Source organism: Telmatherina bonti (assembly GCF_933228915.1).
Source record: "Telmatherina bonti genome assembly, chromosome: 17".
NCBI classification, from domain to species: Eukaryota; Metazoa; Chordata; class Actinopteri; order Atheriniformes; family Telmatherinidae; genus Telmatherina; species Telmatherina bonti.
The window spans coordinates 40,024,992-40,049,507 of NC_136615.1; the positions used below are offsets into that span (position 1 = coordinate 40,024,992).

Below are 24,516 nucleotides of genomic sequence, written 5' to 3' on the forward strand. Positions count from 1 at the left end.
TTGCCAATCTGGCAGATGAGGCCAAATATGCTGCTCTAACAGCAGAGAATGATGAAGTGAGTATACCTTCTGTCTCAGCGTCCTTTTCACTGAACTCCATCCAGATCATTGTCTCCTGTTTTTCCAGATCGGCTCTCACATCAAGAAGCAGGTGGGAGAGTTGGGCTCCACCTGCACAGGTTTGGTGACCAAAGCAGGAGCTCTGCAGTGCAGCCCCAACGACTCCTTCACTAAGAAAGAGCTGATTGAAAGCGCCCGGAAAGTCTCGGAGAAGGTCATTTCACTTCCTCACAGGATCTGCAGGATGATTAACAGGAAGTTTACTAACCTCGGACATGACTTTGCAGGTCTCCCATGTGTTGGCGTCCCTTCAGGCTGGTAACCGTGGCACCCAGGCCTGCATCACCGCCGCCAGTGCCGTGGCAGGAATCATCGCAGACCTCGACACCACAATCATGTTTGCTACTGCTGGTACTCTGAACCGGGAGAACACAGAGACCTTCGCTGACCACAGGTAACACCTCCTCCAGCAGGGATGACAGTCGAAGAAGGAAATAAACTCCTCTTCACTGCTCAGGGATTTTAGACTCGTGTTCAAGATGTTAGAATTTGAGATTTTTTCAGGGAGATCGGGGTTTGAGGTTTGAAACGGATGCCTTTATTTACGTACGTAGGGAGTAGAAATGGACCTTAACTGGGATGCTGAGTGTTTCAGCTGGAAGTAAACGTGTGTTTGTGCTGGTTTCTGTCTGCAGGACGGTTTTTACACCATCATATTTATGTTATTATTTTTCTACCTGTTTCTTTCAGAGAATACATTCTGAAGACGGCCAAAGCTTTAGTGGAGGACACCAAGTTACTAGTTTCTGGTGCTGGAGCCAGTCAGGAGAAACTTGCTCAAGCTGCCCAGTCATCAGTGACCACCATAACCAAACTGGCGGATGTGGTCAAACAGGGAGCTGCCAGTCTGGGATCTGAAGACCCAGAGACTCAGGTACAGAGAGTCACATGGTCGTGTTAAACCATGCATGTTTTCTCCTTAACCTGACTTCTTCTTCTGCATCAAACCGAATTCAGATTTAAACCCCAGACAGTGTGGATGGGTGTGTGATGACACCAGTTTAATCTCTTCTAGAACCAAAATAGGCTATAAAATAAACAAAAGGCTTTAGATGAGGCGGCTGTCTTCTCTCCAGGTGGTCCTGATCAACGCGGTGAAGGATGTGGCTAAAGCTCTGGGTAACCTCATCAGCGCCACCAAGGCAGCAGCAGGAAAACCTCACGATGACCCCAGCATGCTCCAGCTGAAGAACTCTGCTAAGGTACCACACTATATCACACACATCAGACCTTCTGCACACACACCAGGCTTCACAGCGTCTTTATGCTGCACAACTTACAGGTTAAAAATGACATTTCTGCACATCACACATTCAGAATGTACTGCACCATGTTTGATTACACACTAAGAGCAAATAATTAAAACTATTCAGTGTCACACCGTCGCCTGGTTAGGTGTCATGGTTCTGGATATTTTCAGGGCTTTGACCCCAACGTCTCCAGGGCAACTCGTACTTTCTTTCATTAACAATAGACTTTTTCAGGGTTCCTCTGGTGTCTTAGAAAGTCTAAAGTCTTAGAAATGTATAAAAATCTGAATTGTACATTTACAGCCTAAAAAGTCTTAAAAACACCCAGACTTTCATCCAAAGTCTTTAGTTTAGTCAAGTCTTCTTATTTTTTTTACTTTCATTCATTCCCAGGAAGCATAAAATACACTGAGTAAAACTCAGACAATTAAACGACAAATCCCGTAATACCTGCTGACCGATGTGAACTTCTGACTTGAGTTTAAGTTCCTGAAACCTGCAAGAACCCTGACAATGTAGTGAGGTCAATAAACATTTATGGAAATACTCAAGGCGTTCAAATCCACTCTGAAATATCTTGCAGCAAAAACAAATGTATTTCTGCTCCATCCTGCTCTATTTTATACTATCTTTAAAGAAAACACAGAAGGACTCTTGGATTTGTTAAGAAAATTCCGAAACAAGTTTTCAGATGTAGTGTTCATGGTGAAATTACTGTCCCTGTTGGTACCAGATGTCCTGTTAGTATCAGCTGTCCCTGTTGGTACCAGATGTCCTGTTAGTATCAGCTGTCCCTGTTGGTACCAGATGTCCTGTTAGTATCAGCTGTCCCTGTTGGTACCAGATGTCCTGTTAGTATCAGCTGTCTCCGTTGGTACCAGACGTCCTGTTAGTATCAGCTGTCTCCGTTGGTACCAGACGTCCTGTTAGTATCAGCTGTCTCCGTTGGTACCAGATGTCCTGTTAGTATCAGCTGTCCCTGTTGGTACCAGATGTCCTGTTAGTATCAGCTGTCCCTGTTGGTACCAGATGTCCTGTTAGTATCAGCTGTCCCTGTTGGTACCAGATGTCCTGTTAGTATCAGCTGTCCCTGTTGGTACCAGATGTCCTGTTAGTATCAGCTGTCTCTGTTGGTACCAGATGTCCTGTTAGTATCAGCTGTCCCTGTTGGTACCAGACGTCCTGTTAGTATCAGCTGTCTCCGTTGGTACCAGACGTCCTGTTAGTATCAGCTGTCCCTGTTGGTACCAGATGTCCTGTTAGTATCAGCTGTCCCTGTTGGTACCAGATGTCCTGTTAGTATCAGCTGTCCCTGTTGGTACCAGATGTCCTGTTAGTATCAGCTGTCCCCGTTGGTACCAGATGTCCTGTTAGTATCAGCTGTCCCCGTTGGTACCAGACGTCCTGTTAGTATCAGCTGTCCCTGTTGGTACCAGATGTCCTGTTAGTATCAGCTGTCCCCGTTGGTACCAGATGTCCTGTTAGTATCAGCTGTCCCTGTTGGTACCAGACGTCCTGTTAGTATCAGCTGTCCCTGTTGGTACCAGATGTCCTGTTAGTATCAGCTGTCCCTGTTGGTACCAGACGTCCTGTTAGTATCAGCTGTCCCTGTTGGTACCAGATGTCCTGTTAGTATCAGCTGTCCCTGTTGGTACCAGATGTCCTGTTAGTATCAGCTGTCCCTGTTGGTACCAGATGTCCTGTTAGTATCAGCTGTCCCTGTTGGTACCAGATGTCCTGTTAGTATCAGCTGTCCCTGTTGGTACCAGATGTCCTGTTAGTATCAGCTGTCTCTGTTGGTACCAGATGTCCTGTTAGTATCAGCTGTCCCTGTTGGTACCAGATGTCCTGTTAGTGTCAGCTGTCCCCGTTGGTACCAGATGTCCTGTTAGTATCAGCTGTCCCTGTTGGTACCAGATGTCCTGTTAGTATCAGCTGTCCCTGTTGGTACCAGATGTCCTGTTAGTATCAGCTGTCCCTGTTGGTACCAGACGTCCTGTTAGTATCAGCTGTCCCTGTTGGTACCAGATGTCCTGTTAGTATCAGCTGTCTCCGTTGGTACCAGATGTCCTGTTAGTATCAGCTGTCCCTGTTGGTACCAGATGTCCTGTTAGTATCAGCTGTCCCTGTTGGTACCAGACGTCCTGTTAGTATCAGCTGTCCCTGTTGGTACCAGATGTCCTGTTAGTATCAGCTGTCCCTGTTGGTACCAGATGTCCTGTTAGTATCAGCTGTCCCTGTTGGTACCAGACGTCCTGTTAGTATCAGCTGTCCCTGTTGGTACCAGATGTCCTGTTAGTATCAGCTGTCCCTGTTGGTACCAGATGTCCTGTTAGTATCAGCTGTCCCTGTTGGTACCAGACGTCCTGTTAGTATCAGCTGTCCCTGTTGGTACCAGACGTCCTGTTAGTATCAGCTGTCTCCGTTGGTACCAGACGTCCTGTTAGTATCAGCTGTCCCTGTTGGTACCAGATGTCCTGTTAGTATCAGCTGTCCCTGTTGGTACCAGATGTCCTGTTAGTATCCGCTGTCCCTGTTGGTACCAGATGTCCTGTTAGTATCAGCTGTCCCTGTTGGTACCAGATGTCCTGTTAGTATCAGCTGTCCCTGTTGGTACCAGATGTCCTGTTAGTATCAGCTGTCCCTGTTGGTACCAGATGTCCTGTTAGTATCAGCTGTCCCTGTTGGTACCAGTCGTCCTGTTAGTATCAGCTGTCCCTGTTGGTACCAGACGTCCTGTTAGTATCAGCTGTCCCTGTTGGTACCAGACGTCCTGTTAGTATCAGCTGTCTCCGTTGGTACCAGACGTCCTGTTAGTATCAGCTGTCTCCGTTGGTACCAGATGTCCTGTTAGTATCAGCTGTCCCTGTTGGTACCAGATGTCCTGTTAGTATCAGCTGTCCCTGTTGGTACCAGATGTCCTGTTAGTATCAGCTGTCTCTGTTGGTACCAGATGTCCTGTTAGTATCAGCTGTCCCTGTTGGTACCAGATGTCCTGTTAGTATCAGCTGTCCCTGTTGGTACCAGACGTCCTGTTAGTATCAGCTGTCCCTGTTGGTACCAGATGTCCTGTTAGTATCAGCTGTCTCCGTTGGTACCAGACGTCCTGTTAGTATCAGCTGTCCCTGTTGGTACCAGATGTCCTGTTAGTATCAGCTGTCTCTGTTGGTACCAGATGTCCTGTTAGTATCAGCTGTCTCCGTTGGTACCAGACGTCCTGTTAGTATCAGCTGTCCCTGTTGGTACCAGATGTCCTGTTAGTATCAGCTGTCCCTGTTGGTACCAGACGTCCTGTTAGTATCAGCTGTCCCTGTTGGTACCAGATGTCCTGTTAGTATCAGCTGTCCCTGTTGGTACCAGACGTCCTGTTAGTATCAGCTGTCCCTGTTGGTACCAGATGTCCTGTTAGTATCAGCTGTCCCTGTTGGTACCAGACGTCCTGTTAGTATCAGCTTTCCCTGTTGGTACCAGACGTCCTGTTAGTATCAGCTGTCCCTGTTGGTACCAGACGTCCTGTTAGTATCAGCTGTCTCCGTTGGTACCAGATGTCCTGTTAGTATCAGCTGTCTCCGTTGGTACCAGATGTCCTGTTAGTATCAGCTGTCCCTGTTGGTACCAGATGTCCTGTTAGTATCAGCTGTCCCTGTTGGTACCAGATGTCCTGTTAGTATCAGCTGTCCCTGTTGGTACCAGACGTCCTGTTAGTATCAGCTGTCCCTGTTGGTACCAGACGTCCTGTTAGTATCAGCTGTCCCTGTTGGTACCAGACGTCCTGTTAGTATCAGCTGTCCCTGTTGGTACCAGATGTCCTGTTAGTATCAGCTGTCTCCGTTGGTACCAGATGTCCTGTTAGTATCAGCTGTCCCTGTTGGTACCAGATGTCCTGTTAGTATCAGCTGTCCCTGTTGGTACCAGATGTCCTGTTAGTATCAGCTGTCTCCGTTGGTACCAGACGTCCTGTTAGTATCAGCTGTCTCCGTTGGTACCAGACGTCCTGTTAGTATCAGCTGTCCCTGTTGGTACCAGATGTCCTGTTAGTATCAGCTGTCTCCGTTGGTACCAGATGTCCTGTTAGTATCAGCTGTCCCTGTTGGTACCAGACGTCCTGTTAGTATCAGCTGTCCCTGTTGGTACCAGACGTCCTGTTAGTATCAGCTGTCCCTGTTGGTACCAGATGTCCTGTTAGTATCAGCTGTCCCTGTTGGTACCAGATGTCCTGTTAGTATCAGCTGTCTCCGTTGGTACCAGACGTCCTGTTAGTATCAGCTGTCTCCGTTGGTACCAGACGTCCTGTTAGTATCAGCTGTCTCCGTTGGTACCAGACGTCCTGTTAGTATCAGTTGTCTCCGTTGGTACCAGACGTCCTGTTAGTATCAGCTGTCCCTGTTGGTACCAGATGTCCTGTTAGTATCAGCTGTCCCTGTTTGTACCAGATGTCCTGTTAGTATCAGCTGTCTCTGTTGGTACCAGACGTCCGGTTAGTATCAGCTGTCTCCGTTGGTACCAGATGTCCTGTTAGTATCAGCTGTCCCTGTTGGTACCAGATGTCCTGTTAGTATCAGCTGTCCCTGTTGGTACCAGACGTCCTGTTAGTATCAGCTGTCTCCGTTGGTACCAGACGTCCTGTTAGTATCAGCTGTCTCCGTTGGTACCAGACGTCCTGTTAGTATCAGCTGTCTCCGTTGGTACCAGACGTCCTGTTAGTATCAGCTGTCTCCGTTGGTACCAGACGTCCTGTTAGTATCAGCTGTCCCTGTTGGTACCAGATGTCCTGTTAGTATCAGCTGTCTCCGTTGGTTCCAGATGTCCTGTTAGTATCAGCTGTCCCTGTTGGTACCAGATGTCCTGTTAGTATCAGCTGTCCCTGTTGGTACCAGATGTCCTGTTAGTATCAGCTGTCTCCGTTGGTACCAGACGTCCTGTTAGTATCAGCTGTCTCCGTTGGTACCAGACGTCCTGTTAGTATCAGCTGTCTCCGTTGGTACCAGACGTCCTGTTAGTATCAGCTGTCCCTGTTGTTACCAGATGTCCTGTTAGTATCAGCTGTCTCCGTTGGTTCCAGACGTCCTGTTAGTATCAGCTGTCCCTGTTGGTACCAGATGTCCTGTTAGTATCAGCTGTCCCTGTTGTTACCAGATGTCCTGTTAGTATCAGCTGTCCCTGTTGGTACCAGATGTCCTGTTAGTATCAGCTGTCCCTGTTGTTACCAGATGTCCTGTTAGTATCAGCTGTCCCTGTTGGTACCAGATGTCCTGTTAGTATCAGCTGTCCCTGTTGTTACCAGATGTCCTGTTAGTATCAGCTGTCTCCGTTGGTTCCAGATGTCCTGTTAGTATCAGCTGTCCCTGTTGGTACCAGATGTCCTGTTAGTATCAGCTGTCCCTGTTGGTACCAGATGTCCTGTTAGTATCAGCTGTCTCCGTTGGTACCAGATGTCCTGTTAGTATCAGCTGTCCCTGTTGTTACCAGATGTCCTGTTAGTATCAGCTGTCTCCGTTGGTTCCAGACGTCCTGTTAGTATCAGCTGTCCCTGTTGGTACCAGATGTCCTGTTAGTATCAGCTGTCCCTGTTGGTACCAGATGTCCTGTTAGTATCAGCTGTCCCTGTTGGTACCAGATGTCCTGTTAGTATCAGCTTTCCCTGTTGGTACCAGATGTCCTGTTAGTATCAGCTGTCCCTGTTGGTACCAGACGTCCTGTTAGTATCAGCTGTCCCTGTTGGTACCAGATGTCCTGTTAGTATCAGCTGTCTCCGTTGGTACCAGATGTCCTGTTAGTATCAGCTGTCCCTGTTGGTACCAGATGTCCTGTTAGTATCAGCTGTCTCTGTTGGTACCAGATGTCCTGTTAGTATCAGCTGTCCCTGTTGGTACCAGATGTCCTGTTAGTATCAGCTGTCCCTGTTGGTACCAGATGTCCTGTTAGTATCAGCTGTCCCTGTTGGTACCAGATGTCCTGTTAGTATCAGCTGTCCCTGTTGGTACCAGATGTCCTGTTAGTATCAGCTGTCTCCGTTGGTACCAGATGTCCTGTTAGTATCAGCTGTCCCTGTTGGTACCAGATGTCCTGTTAGTATCAGCTGTCCCTGTTGGTACCAGATGTCCTGTTAGTATCAGCTGTCCCTGTTGGTACCAGATGTCCTGTTAGTATCAGCTGTCCCTGTTGGTACCAGATGTCCTGTTAGTATCAGCTGTCCCTGTTGGTACCAGATGTCCTGTTAGTATCAGCTTTCCCTGTTGGTACCAGATGTCCTGTTAGTATCAGCTGTCCCTGTTGGTACCAGATGTCCTGTTAGTATCAGCTGTCCCTGTTGGTACCAGATGTCCTGTTAGTATCAGCTGTCCCTGTTGGTACCAGACGTCCTGTTAGTATCAGCTGTCCCTGTTGGTACCAGATGTCCCGTTGGTACCAGATGTTTTATTGTTATGGTACATCCCACTGGTATCGGACAGGTCCAGATGTTCCGTGGGTGGGTTGGTACAAATAAATCTGTATTTAACTCTCTCTCCTCCCAGTGCTTGTACATGTTGTGTACTGTTGACAAGCTTGGATTCCTGGGAAGGAAATGATCTAAATCTTTCCAGGATGTGATCATAACTGGAGATCAATAAACACGTCTTTCTGACCAGTCACAGATACATTTTATCTCTGGTCGGACGGTTCTCCAGTCTCTGATGTACCAGTAAACAGTCCCTTTACATCAGCAAGAGTCCAGTAAAAGTAACTATTTTTACCACAACACGTTTTATCCATAAAACCCGTTTCAGGTAAAAACTGGAAGGATTTAAGGCTTAACCCTGCAAGACATTGTCAGCTGTTTATTTCCAGTTTGTCTTGGTCTTCGTTTCCCAGTAAGAGCCAGTTTCAATATCATGTTTGAGGGTTTTTAGAACTTCACTCCAGGAAATTTCCTGGTTAACTGACATGCTAAACAATTAATTTGATCACGTGTTGGCCTGTAGCAGCGAACCTCAACTGTTGGTGTCAAAAATGTACTGAAAATAAGATCAGTTAAATCACTCTGACATCCTCACTGATGAAGGTGGAACTTAATATCTGAAGATTTGACCTGAAAATAGATCCTTTCATTCAGCCTGTGGGAAAAGTTTAAATTCATAGAAATATTTTTAAAAGCAGCAAAATGACTGAGAAGCGGCGTGAACAAACCAACATTTCATCTTTATTAAAATGCATTAAGACACAAATAGTAATGCTCCTCCTCCTGCTCCTCCTCTTCCTCCTGCTCCTCCTCCTGCTCCTTCTGCTCCTCCTGCTCCTTCTGCTCCTCCCCCTGCTCCTCCTCCTGCTCCTTCTCCTCCTCCTGCTCCTCCTCTTCCTCCTGCTCCTCCTCCTCTGCAGGTGATGGTGACCAACGTGACCTCGCTCCTGAAGACGGTGAAGGCGGTGGAGGACGAAGCCACAAAGGGAACCAGAGCTTTGGAGGCCACCATTGAACACATCAAGCAGGAGCTGACGGTGAGCGTTGTGTTTCAGACTGGATCAGAACCTCTGTCACCATCTGGAATAATGAACAGATCAGATCCTCTGTCACCAGCTGGAATAATGAACAGATCAGATCCTCTGTCACCAGCTGGAATAATGAACAGATCAGATCCTCTGTCACCATCTGGAATAATGAACAGATCAGATCCTCTGTCACCAGCTGGAATAATGAACAGAACAGATCCTCTGTCACCAGCTGGAATAATGAACAGATCAGATCCTCTGTCACCAGCTGGAATAATGAACAGATCAGATCCTCTGTCACCAGCTGGAATAATGAACAGATCAGATCCTCTGTCACCAGCTGGAATAATGAACAGAACAGAACCTCTGTCACCATCTGGAATAATGAACAGATCAGATCCTCTGTCACCAGCTGGAATAATGAACATATCAGATCCTCTGTCACCATCTGGAATAATGAACAGATCAGATCCTCTGTCACCAGCTGGAATAATGAACAGAACAGATCCTCTGTCACCATCTGGAATAATGAACAGATCAGATCCTCTGTCACCAGCTGGAATAATGAACAGAACAGATCCTCTGTCACCATCTGGAATAATGAACAGATCAGATCCTCTGTCACCAGCTGGAATAATGAACAGATCAGATCCTCTGTCACCAGCTGGAATAATGAACAGATCAGATCCTCTGTCACCAGCTGGAATAATGAACAGAACAGAACCTCTGTCACCATCTGGAATAATGAACAGATCAGATCCTCTGTCACCAGCTGGAATAATGAACAGATCAGAACCTCTGTCACCATCTGGAATAATGAACAGATCAGAACCTCTGTCACCAGCTGGAATAATGAACAGAACAGAACCTCTGTCACCATCTGGAATAATGAACAGAACAGAACCTCTGTCACCAGCTGGAATAATGAACAGATCAGATCCTCTGTCACCAGCTGGAATAATGAACAGATCAGATCCTCTGTCACCAGCTGGAATAATGAACAGAACAGAACCTCTGTCACCATCTGGAATAATGAACAGAACAGAACCTCTGTCACCAGCTGGAATAATGAACAGATCAGATCCTCTGTCACCAGCTGGAATAATGAACAGATCAGATCCTCTGTCACCATCTGGAATAATGAACAGATCAGATCCTCTGTCACCAGCTGGAATAATGAACAGATCAGATCCTCTGTCACCATCTGGAATAATGAACAGATCAGATCCTCTGTCACCAGCTGGAATAATGAACAGAACAGAACCTCTGTCACCATCTGGAATAATGAACAGATCAGATCCTCTGTCACCAGCTGGAATAATGAACAGATCAGATCCTCTGTCACCATCTGGAATAATGAACAGATCAGATCCTCTGTCACCAGCTGGAATAATGAACAGATCAGATCCTCTGTCACCATCTGGAATAATGAACAGATCAGATCCTCTGTCACCATCTGGAATAATGAACAGAACAGATCCTCTGTCACCAGCTGGAATAATGAACAGATCAGATCCTCTGTCACCATCTGGAATAATGAACAGATCAGATCCTCTGTCACCAGCTGGAATAATGAACAGATCAGATCCTCTGTCACCAGCTGGAATAATGAACAGATCAGAACCTCTGTCACCATCTGGAATAATGAACAGAACAGAACCTCTGTCACCAGCTGGAATAATGAACAGATCAGATCCTCTGTCACCATCTGGAATAATGAACAGATCAGATCCTCTGTCACCAGCTGGAATAATGAACAGATCAGATCCTCTGTCACCAGCTGGAATAATGAACAGATCAGATCCTCTGTCACCATCTGGAATAATGAACAGATCAGATCCTCTGTCACCATCTGGAATAATGAACAGATCAGATCCTCTGTCACCAGCTGGAATAATGAACAGATCAGATCCTCTGTCACCAGCTGGAATAATGAACAGATCAGATCCTCTGTCACCATCTGGAATAATGAACAGATCAGATCCTCTGTCACCATCTGGAATAATGAACAGATCAGATCCTCTGTCACCAGCTGGAATAATGAACAGAACAGAACCTCTGTCACCAGCTGGAATAATGAACAGATCAGATCCTCTGTCACCAGCTGGAATAATGAACAGATCAGATCCTCTGTCACCAGCTGGAATAATGAACAGATCAGATCCTCTGTCACCAGCTGGAATAATGAACAGATCAGATCCTCTGTCACCAGCTGGAATAATGAACAGATCAGATCCTCTGTCACCAGCTGGAATAATGAACAGATCAGATCCTCTGTCACCAGCTGGAATAATGAACAGATCAGATCCTCTGTCACCAGCTGGAATAATGAACAGAACAGAACCTCTGTCACCATCTGGAATAATGAACAGATCAGATCCTCTGTCACCAGCTGGAATAATGAACAGAACAGAACCTCTGTCACCATCTGGAATAATGAACAGAACAGAACCTCTGTCACCAGCTGGAATAATGAACAGATCAGATCCTCTGTCACCATCTGGTATAATGAACAGATCAGATCCTCTGTCACCAGCTGGAATAATGAACAGATCAGATCCTCTGTCACCATCTGGAATAATGAACAGATCAGATCCTCTGTCACCATCTGGAATAATGAACAGATCAGATCCTCTGTCACCAGCTGGAATAATGAACAGAACAGAACCTCTGTCACCATCTGGAATAATGAACAGAACAGAACCTCTGTCACCAGCTGGAATAATGAACAGATCAGATCCTCTGTCACCATCTGGTATAATGAACAGATCAGATCCTCTGTCACCATCTGGAATAATGAACAGATCAGATCCTCTGTCACCAGCTGGAATAATGAACAGAACAGAACCTCTGTCACCATCTGGAATAATGAACAGATCAGATCCTCTGTCACCATCTGGAATAATGAACAGATCAGATCCTCTGTCACCATCTGGAATAATGAACAGATCAGATCCTCTGTCACCATCTGGAATAATGAACAGATCAGATCCTCTGTCACCAGCTGGAATAATGAACAGATCAGATCCTCTGTCACCAGCTGGAATAATGAACAGATCAGAACCTCTGTCACCATCTGGAATAATGAACAGAACAGATCCTCTGTCACCAGCTGGAATAATGAACAGATCAGATCCTCTGTCACCATCTGGAATAATGAACAGATCAGATCCTCTGTCACCATCTGGAATAATGAACAGAACAGATCCTCTGTCACCATCTGGAATAATGAACAGATCAGATCCTCTGTCACCATCTGGAATAATGAACAGATCAGATCCTCTGTCACCATCTGGAATAATGAACAGATCAGATCCTCTGTCACCATCTGGAATAATGAACAGAACAGATCCTCTGTCACCATCTGGAATAATGAACAGATCAGATCCTCTGTCACCAGCTGGAATAATGAACAGATCAGATCCTCTGTCACCATCTGGAATAATGAACAGATCAGATCCTCTGTCACCAGCTGGAATAATGAACAGATCAGATCCTCTGTCACCAGCTGGAATAATGAACAGATCAGATCCTCTGTCACCATCTGGAGTAATGAACAGATCAGATCCTCTGTCACCATCTGGAATAATGAACAGATCAGATCCTCTGTCACCAGCTGGAATAATGAACAGATCAGATCCTCTGTCACCATCTGGAATAATGAACAGATCAGATCCTCTGTCACCATCTGGAATAATGAACAGATCAGATCCTCTGTCACCAGCTGGAATAATGAACAGATCAGATCCTCTGTCACCAGCTGGAATAATGAACAGATCAGATCCTCTGTCACCATCTGGAATAATGAACAGAACAGATCCTCTGTCACCAGCTGGAATAATGAACAGATCAGATCCTCTGTCACCATCTGGAATAATGAACAGATCAGATCCTCTGTCACCATCTGGAATAATGAACAGATCAGATCCTCTGTCACCAGCTGGAATAATGAACAGATCAGATCCTCTGTCACCAGCTGGAATAATGAACAGATCAGATCCTCTGTCACCAGCTGGAATAATGAACAGATCAGATCCTCTGTCACCAGCTGGAATAATGAACAGATCAGATCCTCTGTCACCAGCTGGAATAATGAACAGATCAGATCCTCTGTCACCAGCTGGAATAATGAACAGATCAGATCCTCTGTCACCATCTGGAATAATGAACAGATCAGATCCTCTGTCACCAGCTGGAATAATGAACAGATCAGATCCTCTGTCACCAGCTGGAATAATGAACAGATCAGATCCTCTGTCACCAGCTGGAATAATGAACAGATCAGATCCTCTGTCACCAGCTGGAATAATGAACAGATCAGATCCTCTGTCACCAGCTGGAATAATGAACAGATCAGATCCTCTGTCACCAGCTGGAATAATGAACAGATCAGATCCTCTGTCACCAGCTGGAATAATGAACAGATCAGATCCTCTGTCACCAGCTGGAATAATGAACAGATCAGATCCTCTGTCACCAGCTGGAATAATGAACAGATCAGAACCTCTGTCACCAGCTGGAATAATGAACAGATCAGATCCTCTGTCACCATCTGGAATAATGAACAGAACAGAACCTCTGTCACCAGCTGGAATAATGAACAGATCAGATCCTCTGTCACCAGCTGGAATAATGAACAGATCAGATCCTCTGTCACCATCTGGAATAATGAACAGATCAGATCCTCTGTCACCAGCTGGAATAATGAACAGAACAGATCCTCTGTCACCAGCTGGAATAATGAACAGATCAGATCCTCTGTCACCAGCTGGAATAATGAACAGAACAGAACCTCTGTCACCATCTGGAATAATGAACAGATCAGATCCTCTGTCACCAGCTGGAATAATGAACAGAACAGATCCTCTGTCACCAGCTGGAATAATGAACAGATCAGATCCTCTGTCACCATCTGGAATAATGAACAGAACAGATCCTCTGTCACCAGCTGGAATAATGAACAGATCAGATCCTCTGTCACCATCTGGAATAATGAACAGAACAGATGGAGTTTCTCTGGTTCTGCTTCTCAGGTGTTCTGCAGCCCTGACCCGCCACCAAAGACGGCCACACCAGAAGAGTTCATCCGTATGACTAAAGGAATCACTCTGGCTACAGCCAAAGCAGTGGCTGCTGGGAACTCCTGTCGTCAGGAGGACATCATCGCCACGGCGAACCTCAGCCGACGGGCCATCGCTGAAATGCTTCACTCCTGCAAGGTAAACATGGGCACCGCCACCCATACCCAGCTTTGTCCCCTTACAGCTCATCAGCCAGGGTTACTTAATCAATAACAACACTACAAATAAAATAATGACTATGATAAGGATGACAATAATTACATGAAAATATCTAGTGAATAATAATTTATTGTTATTTAGTTCGGTAATTCATTTTTATTAAGACTAATCATTACAATGATAGCTGATGATTCTGATAATGTATTATGATTATAAATATCTTATTATGATATAATTAGAATAATTAAATATAAAAAATTCAATGAAAAAATATTTTGATAATCTATCAGGTAAGTAGCAAAAAATAATGAATATTTTCTAATAATGAATATTTTTGTCATTTGATTTCTTTCTTTCTTATTATTTATTATTGACAATTAATGACGAATATCACTATCTAATGATAGTAATATTCGTCTACTACTACTACTACTACTACTACAATAATAATAATAATAATAAGTTATTATTTAAAGAATATATTTTCCTATTTAAGAAGATTAAATGTAGTTTTGTTGTTTATTAATAAATAATTATTAATTACTACTAATTAATGAATACTTAGTTATAACTAAACAATATGAAACAAACTGAAATACTGATGAGGGAAAATAGAAATACATAAATAAAATATCAAGAAGGTGAAATTTTAACATTTATATAAACTGAAATATATGAAATGTATATATATATATTTTTAATTGATTATTTTAGGATTTATAGAGACAGTGACCCTGAAACCACTGATGAGATTACAATAGTCATCTTTCTTGTATGAGATAAGATGCGTAACTGTCCGACCTTCCAGCTGTGCGTGTCAGACTGACGTTTCTGGAACTGTCGCTGTCCTGCAGCATTCTGAGCCGAGACACCCAACTGCACACCTGTTGTTCTGTTTGGCTGTCAGACTGATTATCTGTCCACCTTCCAGCAAGCGGCGTACCACCCAGAGGTCAGCATGGAGGTCCAGATGAGAGCTTTACGTTACGGGAAAGAATGTGCTTCTGGATATCTGGGACTGCTAGAGCATGTGCTGGTGGTAAGGCGAACTTTCTGTCTGTTGTGTTGGAGATGAGACTCATCACATGCAGGAGGTTTAGAGTCCTACAGAGACGGCTTCCGTCAGAAACACGTTACTTTACACTCACAAGTACTTATTGTGGTAATAGTTGTATGATAGCTGGAGTGAAACTTCCACATTAGCAGAGTTTAATGCAGTCCCTGCAGGAAGCGGTGAACAACCATAAACCCCAGTATGAATTTATTTTACCAGTCAATCAGATGAAATTCTGAATCTCCGAGTGTAGCACCCGTTCAGTCTCTCTTGCCTATGGGAGTAGCGGGTGCTTGGGTTCGTTTTAAATAAAGGTGGATACTACGAAGGTGCACCTGAAAGTGGATTATTCCAAACTTAAAAGTAAACTCAGGTTATACTAAAATGTTTCTCATACAGATATGACCCGGAGATGATATAAAGTTGAACAAACTGCCTGGCCTTTATTGAACAACCACCCAATTTTGTCGACAGGAACAGTGGGCCGAGCTAGTAAGCATAAAAATTTAACCAGAAAATAAACCAAATAAACCAAATATTTGAGCTGGTTCAAAACCTACAATCTGCACAATAAAGTGTCTTTAACTCACTGGTTTCTTATTTCTGTGTACCCGCATCAATACCATCAGTATTCACAGTCTTACACATGCAAATATAAACCAACGTTAAACCACATTAAACCTTTTTAACCGTTCAGTACCAGCGCTCGTACGGTTACTTGTGCTGGTACTGAACTCACGGACCCGAAGTCTCAGGAAAAAGCAGATTGCAGGCCTGGAAGTCTTGCAAAACATTGAGAGCGTTGAAACGTCCGATCACGGAATGGCGAATCCGTGCGACGTCAGGCGGGTTGCGTTGTCCGCCATTAACTGCCTTCCCGCGCGCCTTTTTTCCTCCTTGAGACTCCTTTCCCGAATGTCCTCGCGCTGCTTCGAGTCTGAATCCACGTCTTCCCACTCGTAAAACGTACGAGCTTCAGTCCCTTTTTCTCCCTCTCGCACACTTTAAGCAAGAAGGCTCTTTGTACCGCGTGATACTCCACGCGGCAAACTTTCTTCTTCGCTCATGTCTCTTCCATCAGTCCGGTCTCTCCTCCACCCTCACCCTTCGCTCTCATTGTTAGTCCCTCCCCCTCACTTTGTTCACCAATCAAAAGGCACAAAGGTGAGTGACTACATCTCCGAACCAACAGAATTACAGATGAGGAAAATAACCCAGAAGTGACACCAGACTCAATACAAATTAAAAATTATTTTAATGAAATAATATTCTTAAATCTTCATGTCTGAATAAAATAACAACAATGAAAGACATTTATAACAAATGCATTTGTGTCTTTTTACAAATAAAGCAATAAAAAGTAAATAAACGTTTACTTTATGATGCTATAGTGACCTAATAAACTCAAATAGGTTTTACTTTAGCCCCTAATTACCACAGGGCTGCACGAGTCCAGATTGTCAAGATTTCCTTTCTTTCTTCCTTCCTCCTTCCTTTCTTCTATGGTTTGCAAATGTTGGTAAAAACATGCTAGCCGGTGAGTACACTGCATGACTGGATGGCTGGAGTGGACAGGTGTGCAGCTGCATCATATGAAAGCAAAACTAATCCCACAGTCCTGCATAAAGCATGAGTCTGCACAAGTCGTCACGGTTACCAGAGGCTGGTCATGTGACGTCAGAGTCAGCTGATCATCCGTTGGATGGACTGTTTTCTGATCTCTGTTTGGTTCATGCACGTATTGGGTTACTGTTAAACCCCGACTCAGCAAAATAGTAATAGACAGAAAATTACTCTGTTAAATATTTTATATGTGTATAGACAGACAGATATAGCTTATTATTATTATTGTTGTTGTTGTTATTTAGATTCTTGGGCCATGTGTAGGATCAGACTGCATACAGCAGAGTTGAAAGAGGTCTTAGAAACTGCATGTGTGAAATATGATGCATTTCATTTTCAAATTTTTTATTTATTGTCTCTGACAGGAAACTTTGTTTACAGACAGGAAAGACTCAGAATCTCAACCAATACACCAAACAGGCCTTTACAGTAAAACCCTTCACTAAAAACCACTAAAATAAAATGAAAACAGTATCCAACATGTGACGACATGTTTCTGTCCCTATTGACTCTGACGTCTGATGTGTTTCTCTGGGCGTCCAGCAGAGTCTCAGGTATGGAGATGGCTATCGGTACTCTAAGGGGCTGATTACAGCTGAGGGTGGGCCACCACAGTCTGCCGGTTCTGGAAATGAAAAGGGACAGGTCAGAACGGTAATGCGAAGAGGCAGGTGGAGGAGGAAAGTGCAAAAGAAGAAGGAAGAATAGCTAATATAACCAAATTAGACAGGCTAAAGCTAGCATCCTGCTAGCGCCACAAATGAAGACCTGAGCAAGTCCTGAGTCGACTTTACTGAGTGTAAAACTTCTCAGCTTGGAATTAGTGGGATTTAAATCTCCAGCAACATACTTATAACATCATAAGCTGAAAAAAGTCCCCCAGCTTGGTGCCTGCACGTTGGGGTTTACCCCGGTGGATGAAAGGGTAGTTTCCCTCCGCCTCCGGGTGGGGGGGCGGGTCCTGACTGTTGTCTGTGCTTATGCACCGAACAGCAGTTCAGAGTACCCACCCTTTCTGGAGTCCTTGGAGGGAGTGCTGGAGGGTGCTCCTTCTGGGGACTCCATTGTTCTGCTGGGGGACTTCAATGCTCACGTGGGCAATGACAGTGAGACCTGGAGGGGAGTGATTGCGAGGCATGGTCCCCCCCCCCCCCCTCTGAACCCAAATGGTGTTTTGTTATTGGACTTCTGTGCTCGTCATGGATTGTCCATAACGAACACCATGTTCCAGCATAAGAGTGTCCATATGTACACCTGGCATCAGGATTCCCTGGGCCGCAGTTCAATGATCGACTTTGTAGTCGTATCGTCGGACCTGCGGCCACATGCCTTGGACACTCGGGTGAAGAGGGGGGCAGAGCTTCAACTGATCACCACCTGGTGGTGAGTTGGCTCAGATGGTGGGGGAGGAAGCCGGTCAGAGCTGGCAGGCCTAAACGTGTTGTGAGGGTCTGCTGGGAACGTCTGGCTGAGTCCCCCGTCAGAGCGAGCTTCAACTCCCACCTTCAGCAGAGCTTCAACCATGTCCCGGGTGAGGCGGGGGACATTGAGTCTGAATGGGCTGTGTTCCGTGCCTCTATTGCTGAGGCGGCCGGCCGGAGCTGTGGCTGCAAGGTCGTTGGTGCCTGTCGTGGCGGTAATCCCAGGACTCGTTGGTGGACACCAACGGTGAGGGATGCCGTCAAGCTGAAGAAGGAGTCCTATCGGGCCTTCTTGGCCTGTGGGACTCTGGAGGCAGCTGATGGGTACCGACAGGCTAAGCGGCATGCGGGTTCGGCTGTCGCCAAAGCAAAAACTCGGGCATGGGAGGAGTTCAGCGAGGCCATGGAGAAAGACTTCCGGACGGCTTCGAGGAGATTCTGGTCCACCATCCGGCCGCTCAGGGGGGGGAAGCAGTGCTCCGTCAACACTGTGTACAGTGGAGGTGGGGAGCTGCTGACCTCAACTCGGGACGTTGTGGGTCGGTGGAGGGAATACTTCGAAGACCTCCTCAATCCTACCAACACGTCTTCCCATGAGGAAGCAGAGCTGGGGGACTCAGGGGTGGACTCTCCTATCTCTGGGGCTGAAGTCGCTGAGGTGGTCAAAAAGCTCCTTGGCGGCAAGGCCCCGGGGGTGGATGAGATCCGCCCGGAGTTCCTTAAGGTTCTGGATGCTGTGGGGCTGTCCTGGCTGACACGCCTCTGCAGCATCGCGTGGACATCGGGGGCAGTACCGCTGGATTGGCAGACTGGGGTGGTGGCCCCCCTTTTTAAGAAGGGGGACCGGAGGGTGTGTTCCAATTACAGGGGAATCACACTCCTCAGCCTCCCTGGTAAGGTCTATTCAGGGATCCTGGAGAGGAGGGTCCGCCGGATAGTCGAATCCCGGATTGAGGAGGAGCAGTGTGGTTTTCGTCCTGGTCGCGGAACAGTGGACCAGCTCTATACCCTCTCTGGGGTCCTGGAGGGGGCATGGGAGTTTGCCCAACCAGTCTACATGTGCTTTGTGGACCTGGAGAAGGCATTCGACCGTGTCCCCCGGGGGCTCCTGTGGGGGGTACTCCGGGAGTATGGGGTACCGGACCCCCTTGTGCGAGCTGTCCGGTCCCTGTACGACAGGTGTCAGAGCTTGGTCCGCATTGCCGGTAGTAAGTCGGATTCGTTTCCGGTGAGGGTTGGACTCCGCCAAGGCTGCCCTTTATCACCGATTCTGTTCATAACTTATATGGACAGAATTTCTAGGCGCAGCCGAGGTGTTGAGGGGATCCGACTTGGTGGTCTCAGGATTGGGTCCCTGCTTTTTGCAGATGACGTGGTCCTGTTGGCTTCATCTGGTCGTGATCTCCAGCTCTCGCTTGAGCGATTCGCGGCCGAGTGTGAAGCGGCTGGGATGAGAATCAGCACCTCAAAATCTGAGACCATGGTCCTCAGCCGGAATAGGGTGGATTGCCCTCTCCGGGTCGGGAGTCAGGTCCTGCCTCAAGTGGAGGAGTTTAAATATCTCGGGGTCTTGTTCACGAGTGAGGGAAGGATGGAGCGTGAGATCGACAGACGGATCGGTGCGGCGTCTGCAGTAATGCGGACTCTGCGCCGGTCTGTCGTGGTGAAGAAGGAGCTGAGCCAGAAGGTGAAGCTCTCCATTTACCAGTCGATCTACGTTCCTACCCTCACCTATGGTCATGAGCTGTGGGTCGTGACTGAAAGAAGGAGATCTCGTACACAGGCGGATGAAATGGGTTTCCTCCGCAGGGTGGCCGGGCTCTCCCTTAGAGATAGGGTGAGGAGCTCGGTCATCCGGGAGGAGATCAGAGTAGAGCCGCTGCTCCTCCGCATCGAGAGGAACCAGTTGAGGTGGCTCGGGCATCTGGTCAGGATGCCTCCTGGACCTCCCTGGTGAGGTGTTCCAGGCACGTCCCTCTGGGAGGAGACCCCGGGGAAGACCCAGGACACGCTGGAGGGATTATATCTCTCGGCTGGCCTGGGAACGCCTCGGGATCCCCCCACAGAGTTGGCAAATGTGGCTGGGGAGAGGGAAGTCTGGGCTTCCCTGCTTAGGCTGCTGCCCCCGCGACCCGACCCCAGATAAGCGGCAGAAGATGGATGGATGGATGGTTCTGAATGTCAAACAGAATTTAATTTAATTTAATTTGATTTAATTTAATCAAAACTACTTTATTAATCCCTGAAGGGAAATAAACATTTTCTGAATAATGACATTTGGAGTGATTTATTAAAGATAAATGTTATGAAGCCAGATCTGAGCAGAACAACGATGCTGCATGAACATTAAATGTGAGCTCGTTTCCCATCTTGTGTTTGCACCGTGTGGTGGTGTTTCATGGCATTATTGATGAGATCTCTGCACACATCGCCTGAACGACAGGTCGTTGAAATGCAATTTCTAGGAGTGTTTTTGTTTGCCTGTTGGAGTAGTTTGGCCCCCTGCATGCATTCCTGTGGTGTAACATCTATCTTGTCATGACATCACATCTGAATAAACCTGAGCTGGTCCAGGCTGAGCCCTGTTAATTCCCTGCACCTGTCACACGCTGCTCCAACCTGAATATTTGCTGTCCATGAAGGACAGCCTGAGGACACCGGCTCAGACCCAACCTTATCAGAGCTGCAGCGTAGTGAGCTGCTCTGCTGTTACTGTCATTCAGGCAGGAATTAAACATTCAGGGTTAAACAGCTGATAAAAATTCAGGCCTTTTTGCCGTAAAAATGAAACATTTTACACCAGAATATAGGCTGACTGGGAATGCTGGGCAGAACACAGCACTACGACTCTGACCTGGTGAAAAGGTCAATCCGCTGGTAACGTTGCCATGGTATTTATGTAAACAGCAGTTTACCAGTCTGTTGCTAACTGTCACTGTGCAACGGGGAGGAACCAGGACTGGGCAGTATGACGACATATACTGTCTGGACGATTGAAAATGTCCCTCCTTTCATATGAGGATCTAGTTTACGCCACGATAAGGTGCTTTACTGCAGCATTTTACGTCAAGCAGCATGCACGCTGCAATATATAAACAAACATGGAGGAAGACGGTAGCAGACGTGTTTCAGAGGACAATTTACTAAAAGATGAGCAGCCAACCCAAACTGATGAGCTTGTTCCTAAAAGAGGGAAATTTCTGTCTGGATGTGGTTTGGATATAAAAAGAGCGACGTGGAACCGACAACAGACTAGCTCACAGTCCCAACAACGGACTCCGACACAACTAGCTCATTTTATCACCTGCAGGAAGCAGGATAAAGAATCCAGAATAAAGAATAGAGTCAACCAGCAAAAGCAGCGTCAAGGAACGTCATACGGCCATAGTTCCCCCAGATGAAGCATGAAGCCAGATTAAACCAGTCCAGGCATGCCCATGATGCCACCACGCTAAGCATGCTTAAACCTGAAGAGTTTCTCAAAGGAGGTGAAGACGAAAACCTGCCTCAACCAGATCTTCAAAGCAAGAGCATCAGCCAACATGGAGGACTTCAAGCTGAATGCCATGCAGACTAGAGTGATGTCGCCAAATGGTCTAAAAGAAGCAAAATGAAGGTTTCTAAAGACGTTGGATTACCAGAAGGCAACACAGTAGATGTTCATGGTCCAGAGACATTGTCGCTAAAGGTGGAGGAGTTTCCAGATCCAGAAATCTAAACTGGTGATGGCATCATGGTGAGAGGGAGGTCAGCAAAGATTGATGTAAAGATCCCATAAGAAGAACAAAAACTAAAGAAGGAATGAAGGTTACTATGGTAACCAGAGACCTGGGGGCCAGGGGAGTGTCTCCAACTGATCCGAGATGTCCATCCAGAATATTTCAGTTTTAAGAAGAGCTTAGATGGTTCAGAGAGCCTCCTTCACCGTCATGGAGGACAGTGTGGAGTCTAATGGAACCATCACATAACTTCATGCTGGACTTAGCTTATTAAACTTGCATAAAAACAGATAAAAATGTTGCAACATGGTTACAATCCAGTTCCAGTTCTCTACTGTCGCGACACCGTCCAGGCTACACTCAAATCGGCCCGGTCTAGGGCTTTGTGTCGAGCATATGAGAAAGGTCCGGCCATCAGTTGTGTAGAAGGTTAAGGGACTACCTGCGGTTCCAGTCACTGCCATGGCGAAATTCCAACCCGGGATACTGATTCCCACCTGGCCAGTCCTTGTTGCATCCCTCTGCCCTTTTCACAATCAGACAGAAAACTAAACGGGGTTGTAGGGAGAGGGCCCAGGCTTCCACCGTTGCTCTAAAAGTCAAACACGCTCCTACACCAGGATGATCATTTTCATTGCCAACCGCACCCTGACCCCACCACCACAGCATGACAGCCAACATAGCCCAGTTCTGTGACACTATGTAAACAGAAAAAGAAGCCAGAACTAAGTTTTTAATAGATCTCATCAGATCATGTTTATACCCAATAAAACGTAAAGAACATATCAGATGATTATTTGACCATTTCATGGAAAACATGAGCTGATTTTAAATCTGATGGCAGCAGCGCAAGCCTTGCATACCTTCTTGGCCCATGCATACAGAGAATACGTTTTTCTGAAATTATTCCTAAACTTTCAGACCAGGTTTGTCTCAGATTGGTAATCTTCTAGCCATGTTTCTGTCTGAGAGACTCTGCTTCTCTGAAATGCTCCTTATACACCCACTAATGTTACTGACAGTCTCCATAGAATAGGCCATGTCACCGACCTCTTCCCATTTATTTTGGTCATGTTACCGACCTGTTCCCAGTTAAACCAGTCATGTTACTGACCTGTTCCCAGTTAAACCAGTCATGTTACTGAACTGTTCCCAGTTAAACCAGTCATGTTACTGACCTGTTCCCAGTTAAACCAGTCATGTTACTGAACTGTTCCCAGTTAAACCAGTCATGTTACTGACCTGTTCCCAGTTAAACCAGTCATGTTACTGACCTGTTCCCAGTTAAACCAGTCATGTTACCGACCTGTTCCCAGTTAAACCAGTCATGTTACCGACCTGTTCCCAGTTAAACCAGTCATGTTACCGACCTGTTCCCAGTTAAACCAGTCATGTTACTGACCTGTTCCCAGTTAAACCAGTCATGTTACCGACCTGTTCCCAGTTAAACCCGTCATGTTACTGATCTGTTCCCAGTTAAACCAGTCATGTTACCGACCTGTTCCCAGTTAAACCCGTCATGTTACTGACCTGTTCCCAGTTAAACCAGTCCTGTTACTGACCTGTTCCCAGTTAAACCGGTCATGTTACCGACCTGTTCCCAGTTAAGCCAGTCATGTTACTGACCTGTTCCCAGTTAAACCAGTCCTGTTACTGACCTGTTCCCAGTTAAACCAGTCATGTTACCGACCTGTTCCCAGTTAAACCAGTCATGTTACCGACCTGTTCCCAGTTAAACCAGTCATGTTACCGACCTGTTCCCAGTTAAACCAGTCATGTTACTGACCTGTTCCCAGTTAAACCAGTCATGTTACTGACCTGTTCCCAGTTAAACCAGTCATGTTACTGACCGGTTCCCAGTGAAACCAGTCATGTTGCCGACCCGTTCCCAGTTAAACCAGTCATGTTACTGACCCGTTCCTAGTTAAACCAGTCATGTTACCGACCTGTTCCCAGTTAAACCAGTCATGTTACCGACCTGTTCCCAGTTAAACCAGTCATGTTACTGACCTGTTCTCAGTTAAACCGGTCACGTTACTGACCTGTTCTCAGTTAAACCAGTCATGTTACCGACCTGTTCCCAGTTAAACCAGTCATGTTACCGACCCGTTCCCAGTTAAACCAGTCATGTTACTGACCCGTTCCTAGTTAAACCAGTCATGTTACCGACCCGTTCCCAGTTAAACCAGTCATGTTACCGACCTGTTCCCAGTTAAACCAGTCATGTTGCCGACCCGTTCCCAGTTAAACCAGTCCTGTTACTGACCTGTTCCCAGTTAAACCAGTCATGTTACTGACCTGTTCCCAGTTAAACCAGTCATGTTGCCGACCCGTTCCCAGTTAAACCAGTCATGTTACTGACCCGTTCCTAGTTAAACCAGTCATGTTACCGACCTGTTCCCAGTTAAACCAGTCATGTTACCGACCTGTTCCCAGTTAAACCATTCATGTTACTGACCTGTTCCCAGTTAAACCAGTCATGTTACTGACCTGTTCCCAGTTAAACCAGTCATGTTGCCGACCCGTTCCCAGTTAAACCAGTCATGTTACCGACCTGTTCCCAGTGAAACCAGTCATGTTACCGACCCGTTCCCAGTTAAACCAGTCATGTTACCGACCTGT

General features: G+C 46.2%; 1 protein-coding gene across 2 annotated transcripts in view; it reads left to right on the forward strand.

Annotated features, from left to right (window-relative positions):
• The window catches only part of tln1 (talin 1), a 170,198-nt gene that overhangs the window by 130,978 nt on the left and 14,704 nt on the right, over positions 1–24,516 (forward strand). For both annotated transcript variants that reach the window (XM_079256574.1, XM_079256575.1), the window contains exons 43-50: positions 1–56; positions 128–274; positions 348–514; positions 811–994; positions 1,197–1,322; positions 8,730–8,846; positions 13,871–14,056; positions 15,009–15,116. The exon at positions 1–56 is cut by the window's left edge and continues 64 nt beyond it. In XM_079256574.1, coding sequence (XP_079112700.1) covers positions 1–56; positions 128–274; positions 348–514; positions 811–994; positions 1,197–1,322; positions 8,730–8,846; positions 13,871–14,056; positions 15,009–15,116 — 1,091 coding nt within the window. The remainder of the gene's footprint in view (positions 57–127; positions 275–347; positions 515–810; positions 995–1,196; positions 1,323–8,729; positions 8,847–13,870; positions 14,057–15,008; positions 15,117–24,516) is intronic.